Genomic DNA, 8,514 nt, shown 5'->3' on the forward strand with positions numbered 1-8,514 from the left:
CATTTGACTTTTTCAACTCAGAATTGGCTGGAATTGAGATCAGACGCCATGTTGCATTTGGAGAGCCCCTGATGTGCCCAAACAGTGGAAACCCCCAATTCTAACTCCAACCCGAACCCCAACACGCCCCTAACCCTAACCCTAGCCCAACCCTAGCCCTAACCCTAACCCTAGCCCTAACCCTAACCCTAGCCCTAACCCTAACCCTACCCCAACACACCTCTAGCCCTAACCCTAGCCCTAACGGAAAAATGGAAATAAATACATTTTTTTAATTTTATTATTTTTCCCTAACTAAGGGGGTGATAACGGGGGGTTTGATTTACTATTTATGGCGGTTTTTATGTTTGGCGGCTGTCGCACGCTAAAAGACGCTTTTTATTGTAAAAATAGTTTTTGCATCACCACATATTGAGAGCTATAATTTTTCCGTATTTTGACCCACCGAGTCATGTGAGGTCTTATTTTTTGCGGGACAAGTTGACGTTTTTATTGGTACCATTTTCGGGCACATGAAATTTGTTGATCGCTTTTTATTCCGATTTTTGGGACGCAGAATGAACAAAAACCAGCATTTCATGAATTTCTTTTGGGGGGGTGCGTTTACACCGATCCGCTTGCGGTAAAATTGATAAAGCGGTTTTATTCTTCGGGTCAGTACGGTTACAGCGATACCTCATTTAGGTCGTTTTTTATGTTTTTGCCGGTTTTATGCAATGAAGACTATTTTATATAAAAAATAATTATTTTTGCATCGCTTTATTCAGCGAGCTATAACTTTTTTATTTTTTCGCTGATTATGCTGTGTGGCGGCTCGTTTTTTGCGGGACAAGATGACATTTTCAGTGGTACCATGGCTATTTATATGCGTCTTTTTGATCGCGCGTTATTACACTTTTTGTTTGGCGGTATGATAATAAATCATTATTTTTTGCTTCGTTTTTTATTTTTATTTTTTAAGGGGTTCGCTAAAGGGGTTAACTAATGGGACAGTTTTATAGGGTGGGTCGTTACGGATGCGGCGATACCTAATATGTGTACTTTTATTGTTTGTTTTTTTTATTATTTCCAAAAAATGGATTTATTGGGGGAATTTTTTTTTTTTTTTTTCTAATTTATTTGGCGATTTTTTTTTAATTATTTTTACACTTTTTTTTATTTTTTTTTTTACTTTATTAAATAGTCCCAGGTGGGACATCACTGTCCTGTGACAGATCGCTGATCTGTCACATCACAGATCACTGTGACAGATCAGCGATCTGACACAGGCACTGCAGAAGGCTTCCTCATGCCTGCGCTTTGCAGGCACTGAGGAAGCCAGCTTCCGCAGGCCCCCGAAGGCCCCCGTCGCCATCTTGGATTCGGGGGCCTGGAGGAAGGGAGTCCCCCGCAGCAGCGCTGCACATTGCGCTGCCGTGGGGGGCTCAGGGAAGCACGGAGGGAGCCCCCTCCCTGCCGATGCTTCCCGTGTTTGATCGCGGTGTGCAAGGGGTTAACGTGTCGGGGGCGGTCCGTGACCGCCCCTGACACATTGTGCCGGGTGTCAGCTGTGATAATCAGCTGACACCCGGCCGCGATCAGCGGCGCTCACCACGTGGGCGCCGCTGATAGTACGTCGGCACGATCCCGTCCCCGGTCATACGGGCCCGGGTACCGTGGACGGGATAGTACGTCGGATGGCAGGAAGGGGTTAAACCAAAATAAATTTTATTTAAATTTTTTTTTACATTTTTATTCAAAATCTTGTCATTTTTTTCAAATAAAACTTTTAGTGTTACAAGTTTTTTTTTTTATGTTTTTAAATTTTTTGAAAAATATTTTTAATATAACAATCTTTTATAAACAATGAAAACAACTTTCATAGGTCAGTAAAGTGTCGGGTGGAGATACTAGCGGAGGGGCTGGCAGGTTGGACCACATCGATAGGTGGGGAAAGCCTACTGGGTTGGGGTGTAGTGGAAGGGGGGGGGAAAAACAGGAGGCTGAGCAGGGGGGGTGGTGTTGGGGTAGGTGGAATACTAAATGGGGAGTGAAAGCTGGACAAGGAAGAAAACATTGGGGAAGACACTGGGATTTGGGGTCGGGATGGGAATTGGGACTGGGTAGGGTATTGGGACTGTGTTTGGTATTGGGCCTGGTGTGGGAATTGTGCCTGGGGTGGGAATTGTGCCTGGGGTGGGAAAGTTGTAGTGGCTGTATGGGGATGTGTGGGTGTTGGAGGGGCTTCGGACATGACCTGCACTAGAGCAGCATGGCTGGCTTACATTACCCACATCTGCTGGTCAAGAGTTAGCTTTTCCATGCTCCTGAGCATGGATTGAAAAAAAGGTTGTTTGGAGATTGACTTGCATCTGAATGCAGCCTATCCAAGCGACTGCTGTGTTCACTGATGCGTGTTTGCAACATGTTGAACCCAGCAGTCACTTGCTCTCCCAAAATTTTGAAAGAGCTTTGGAAGGATGCATTCAGATGCATGAACTCAGGAGCATAGCTCCTTTCCGGACCCCTCTGTCACTGCCGCACCGAACCTAATGGTGGTCTCGAGGTGGCAGGATCAGAGGGGTGTGGTAAAGGGAATGCTAAGTCTTGACCAGCAGCTTCAAGTAACGAAGGCTGCAATGATGCTCCAGTGCTGGCGGAAGTGGATGAAGCAGACGTACCGGAAGGGTCAGACGAGGGGTCAGAGGGGTGGGGTCTACCGACGTGGCCCTCGGTGGCGGACTCCTGAGAGATCGCTCCAGAGGGGTCCAAGGTAGATGCAGGTGCCCGATGGCTACAGACGATGCTGTGAAATAGGAAAAACAAAAATTAATATATTGATAGGAAAAAGCCCTGACTGAAACCAAAAAAGTTAGACAGGTAAACATGGCGATTTATTGAATGGGCTGTTGAATACTTACGTTCTACTCAGCATTGTTTCCCTGAGGAAGGACAGGGCACGGCTGTACTTATACCGAGTCCTTCTCTGTCCTGCTGAGCCACTCGGGGCCCGCATCTCCTGGTTAAACTCCCTCTTGAAGCGATCCCTGAGTGACCGCCACCGCTTCCTAACCCTGTCACCTGTGAAGACAAGAATGAAATTAAAAAAAGGATTAATTTACAATACATTCCATTCAGCTCTAAAACATTACTGAAAAGTGAATACTTACATTCTTGAGTCTGCTGCCTTGGCTGAAGGTACTCCCACCTGGGCAAAAGATTTTGGCATACTTCCTCCCAGAGCCGACGGGTCACATGTGTATCAGCATGCCTGCGGTCAGCCATATTCCACAGCGGCTCCCGCTCGCGGACCTCCTCGATGAGGCGGTCCACATCAAGGCCGCCGTCCTCGACATCTGAGTCAGGAGCATGCTGTGAAGACTGTGAAAAGAAAAAAAATAAATACATAATTAGTACACTGAAACTCAAAACTACCAAGAGAAAAAAGATAAAAAAAAACAACTCACTGCTGGCTGACCGCTGCAGCGATGATGACGCCGACTCTGGGAGCGGCTGGGAGGACCTTCATGGCGTTGGCCAGAATGTGCAGCAGACTAAAACAAAAGAAAAAGAATTATCTTTGATGTAGGCATATGTTGTATGTGTACAGTGATGTATGATGATCTGTTTTGTGTTGGGTGCACTGCGATGTGTGAAGTAACTGTTTCGCCACAACTTACACTCTGTGCGCCCGCTCCTTGTATTTCTCCACCCATCTCGTCCCCTTCTGAGAGGCCCTCGGCTACTTCAGCTTCCTGAAAAAACATAATTAATGCATATAGTGATTAACAGAAATTTTAACTATGACACCAAAAACTAAAAAATTTTTAACTTACCGCTACACGCTGTCGCTCTGGAGGAGGGCTCTCAGAAGAGGACATTCTTGTAGAGTGGTCTCTGGTGGCTCTGTAAGTAAAAAGACACTTGTAATCTGCTATACACATTGAATTGGCAGATTTGGGGTCTTCAAAACTTACATCTGGAAAGTGGCGTGCTGTATGTGCAGTCGTGGTGGTCCCTGGTGGCTCTGTAAGTAAAAAGAATTTATAGTTAGACCCACCCCACAAACTAGGTAATCTGAAATATTTAATAACCACCCTGTTCCAATTATGTGAGCAATGTTCATGCATGCCAACACCAACAGTTTTGAGAAACAAACCCAAAAACAAATAGATCCAAGTCACACCAGTGTGAGCAGGATTACCTACTTGAATAGTATGTGCAAGCTGTGAAACCTTTTCCACCCACCAAACAAAAAAAAAACAAAAAAAAACAACCTTTAAAATTGAAAGGCCTAAACACCATGTGAAAATGTATTGACCACATATGAGATTTTAAAATATCCCTTTAAAAATTACTAATAAAAGAAAATAAACCCTTTAAAAATTTTCTATTAACTTTTTTCTTAAAAAATAAACCCTCAACCAACTCAGTATTGCATGTGTGGCCATTTGTACATATACCAGGTTAAAATTTACGTTTGTGAAATGATACTACGGACATTTTTAAGAAAATTTTTATTAATTCTTTTTTAATTTAATTTTTTTTTTAATCACAATTAGGAGCTAAAATGCTCTTTATTTTAAATACAAGTACATCAACTGGAAATGGTTTCAACAATAAAACAAAAATTTAAATAAAAAAAACAAACACACGCTCACACACTGAAACCACATGTTGCACAGACCACACTACTTGGTAAATACATCACATTAAAAAAAAATGCACATGCACTAACCCAGTTGCACAGACGCATGCACCCGCAATCACCCAGACGCACGCACGAAAGCACACAGGTGCATGCACAACAAATGCACACGCACAAAAGCACACTAACGCACACACACACAAAAGCACACACACACACACACACACACACACAAAAGCACACAGGCTATGCAAACACCCACAGATGCACAAAAGCACACAGGCAGACCAAAACACAAAGACGCACACAGACATGCACACACACACACGCATGCACCCACAGACACGCAAAAATGGCAGGAGTCCCACTGTCTGGATGCTGGCAGGCCCCAGGCTGGAGCTGGACGCTGGCTGGCTTCACAGTGGCAGGCCCCAGGCTGGAGCTGGACGCTGGCTGGCTTCACAGTGGCAGGCCTCAGGTTGGAGCTGGACTCTGGCAGGACGCTGGCTGGTGCAGGACGCTGGCAGGCCTTTGGCTGTATTCAGGTTTAGCTCTGGCTGTTTTCAGTACGTCATACAGACACAAACACATGCACACGCACACACAGACATGCACACAGACGTACGCAAAAATGGCAGTACTCACACTGGCTGGAAGGCTGTAGTGTGATGCTGGCTTCTGGCAGCACAGTCAGGCCTCTGGCTATATTTTAAAGCAGCTGGACGCTGGCTGGATGCAGTCTTCTGACTTCTTGCTGGCACATTTGGGGATGAAGGCCCAGGCCAGGTTTATATACATTTGGGGGTGTCTGGTGAATTGGCTACAAAATCCTGATTCTGAGCATGCTCAGTGTAAAAAAACGTTTTGCAGCGCTGCATTCCGTCATACGACGTGTCACGACGGATCCTGTGCCCATAGGCTTTCATTCTAGCCAACGACGCATGCCGCAGGATGCGTCGCGACACGTTTTCCCGACGCAGACAAAAAACGTCACAATCAATGTTTTTTGCAGACGACGGGCCGCCAAATTCCGACGCATCCGTTGCACGACGTACACGACACGTGACAATCCGTCGCGATGCGTCGTCAATACAAGTCTATGGGAAAAAAACGCATCCTGAGGGAGATTTTACAGGATGCGTTTTTTTCAAAAAACGACGCATTGTGACGTCCGCCAGAAAACGCTAGTGTGAAAGTAGCCTTAAATAGCAATTAAACACTCTATTATGCTGTTGGAAGAATAAACGTAGACGGTACTTTCTATTGAATCCTCATATGCACCAATAAAGGTGGACAGAATTTAGCCACACCATTAAGACATTTTGTATATTCTCGGTCAAAAAGAATTACCATGCATGCAGTGCATGACAGCTAAAAAGATTCACTGTAAAGTTCTAGGTGATGAGTGTGCTAGCTTGGATTGAAAATGAGTAAAAGCAATTGTCAAAGTGAATAAGCATTTATATTTAATCAACAAAGTAAAAGAACAGGTGAGATCCTGCACAAACTGACACATCCGGACTGGGGGTGTTCATGCCGATCTTGATGCGGGGGCGTACTGGAGTCAAACACTCCTGATTCTTGAAAAACTGCATGTTGCTTCATGAATCAGGAGTGTTTGTCAAGTGGCATTTGCCTCTCATTCTAGTTTTGGACTGAAGTGAGATTTCTGGCATAGAAAACGTCATAGCTCATCACAAATTAGATAAACTGTTGTGTCTCACCCCCACAACCTCTCCTAGGTCCCTCCCGAGCTTGTCAGACCTGGCAGAACCTTTTTTTGTTTTATTACAAGTGGTGTAAGTGGCGTAGTCAGCAGGATGTCGTGCAGAGGGGGCAGACCAAGCAGCTGGGGGATGCCCCAGGTCTAGCATCTCCCTGGGAGCCATGTTAAATAATTTGCCAAAATTCTCTGTTAGCAATGTTATGATGTGGAGTTGGATGGAGCGCATCCGAGGGATGATGCAGATGCATCCTATGATGCCGGCCCTGGAGGCAGAGATAGCAGTGATGGCCCTGGAGGGGGAGGCAATGGGCTCTGTTATGCTTAGACCCCCCCAGACGAGAGATACCCTGGACAAAGTTCTACTTATACTTGAGGAGACGCATGGGGAGCCCACTAACATATGCACATGCGACTGTTTCACCGGGTTCACAGAGAGGGGGAGACCATGACGCAGTTTATGAATGCCCTGCAGGAACTCCATTCTGCCATTTTCCGGAAGGACGGCATAGGCGTAGGGCCGATTGACGTTGTGCTACGAGACCAACTGGTGACAGGTTTGAGTGACGTGATGATGAAGCAGACCCTGCGAGAGCACATGCGGGTAAAGCCAAGCATGACTTTCCCTTTCACTTGGGAGTGAGGCGCGCAAGCGTGAGCAGGAGCAGGGAGTGATAGTGACGGTGGGGAATGTATGGAGCGGTGAAGGAGCTGCTACCACGGCCGCCACCCCCCAATGAGTGGAAGACTTGAAGAAGGAGATTAAGCAGATCCGTGAAGAAATGGCTGAATCCAAGAGCACTCCTGCTGTTGTGAACTCATTTTCTGGTCTGCCTCTGGTTTCTGGTGAGGGAGCTGGTTGTGCTGACAGAGGAGTGGTGAGTTCTCTTTCCAGGCTCCCTCTGGTGGTGGCAGGAGGTAATGAAGTTGATCTAATTGGCAGAGACCTGCCACCTGATAATGAGGAGGAGGAGTGGACATCTGGAGTCTCAGACTGGATTTAAGACAGCCGACTTCCTATTCCCATACTGGTGATTTTTTCCTGCCTCCTGAGGTCTTAATTTCCAGCTCAGTTCCTGCCTTCTCAAGCTAAGTTGTTTTTGCTAATGTTCACATTTGATTTGGTTTGGTCTATTCAGTTTTTTGTGTGGTCAGCCAGCCCCGGCTGGGACTGTGCTGAATTTCCACTCTTATGTCACTGTATGTGCCAGTTTGCTTTTTGTCCCTTATTAGATTGGCCTCTTTTTGCTCTGTTCTCAGAATATGCCAGAGTGCTGATAAAGTGGGAGAAGTCTAGTGACTTCTGGGTATTTTTTGCTATCAGAAGCGTTGGACATTTTTGCAGGGTTTTTTGGCGTGATTACAGACAGTATCTTTCCTTTACTGTCCTTTCTAGCTAGTGTGAGCCCCATCGTTTGCTCAGCCTATTTTCCTACCTGTGTTCGTGTTTTCATCTTGTCAATACATGTGTGGGGGCTGTCTATTCCTTTGGGGTCTGCTCTGGGGCAGTTTAGATTTTTCCTTTTCTTGCTTTAGGCTTATTTAGTCCTCCGGCTGTGACGAGGCGTCTAGAATCATCGTAGGTACTCTCCATGGCTACTGTTAGTTGTGTGGTCAGGATCAGGGGTCTGCAATCCACATAGTTACCAACCTCTCTGGTTTTCTGTGACTTGGCTTGGTCTTGTTTTACTCCTCGGTGACCCATTCAAAACACCCCGCTGTAGAGTCCAGTGTTGTGAGTTCATTCTCTGGTTCACCAGTTGTGAGTCCTCCTTCCAGACTCCCTCTGGTGGTAACAGGAGGTAGAGAGGCTGATTTGATCGGTGATCTGCCACCTGAGAATGAGGATGACGATTGGATCTCAGGAGTCTCAGATTGGATTTAAGACAGCCAACGCCCTATTCAGTTGCTGGTGATTCCTTCTGGCTTGTCAGCTCTTGGTTTTCAGCTCTGTTCCAGTCATCTAAAGCTAAGTTTTTCTGAAACTTTTCACACTTGATTTTGTTGGTCTATTCAGTTTTTTGGTGTGGTCAGCCTGTCCCTGCTGGGGGCTGTGCTGAATTTCCACTCTTATTTATCAGTATTTTGCCAATTGGCTTTTTGTCCCTTACTAGTTCAGTCTCTTTTTGCTCTGTCTCAGAATATTTCAGAGTGCTGATATAGT

At 45.8% G+C, this 8,514-nt stretch overlaps 1 protein-coding gene across 1 annotated transcript; it reads right to left on the reverse strand.

The window, feature by feature from the left end:
• Nucleotides 1-1,695: 1,695 nt before the first annotated feature.
• Nucleotides 1,696-5,401, reverse strand: LOC141096637 (uncharacterized). The gene is made up of 8 exons (XM_073583357.1): nt 5,273-5,401; nt 3,957-4,006; nt 3,816-3,885; nt 3,660-3,734; nt 3,447-3,533; nt 3,150-3,360; nt 2,901-3,060; nt 1,696-2,785 (listed from the first exon to the last, which is right to left on the reverse strand). Exons 3-8 carry the CDS (start codon nt 3,858-3,860, stop codon nt 2,512-2,514), a joined length of 852 nt encoding a protein of 283 aa, XP_073439458.1. The 5' UTR covers nt 3,861-3,885; nt 3,957-4,006; nt 5,273-5,401; the 3' UTR covers nt 1,696-2,511.
• Nucleotides 5,402-8,514: the final 3,113 nt, after the last annotated feature.

This window comes from Dendrobates tinctorius, unplaced genomic scaffold (genome assembly GCF_039654945.1).
Source record: "Dendrobates tinctorius isolate UK_male_01 unplaced genomic scaffold, ASM3965494v1 ptg000075l, whole genome shotgun sequence".
NCBI classification, from domain to species: Eukaryota; Metazoa; Chordata; class Amphibia; order Anura; family Dendrobatidae; genus Dendrobates; species Dendrobates tinctorius.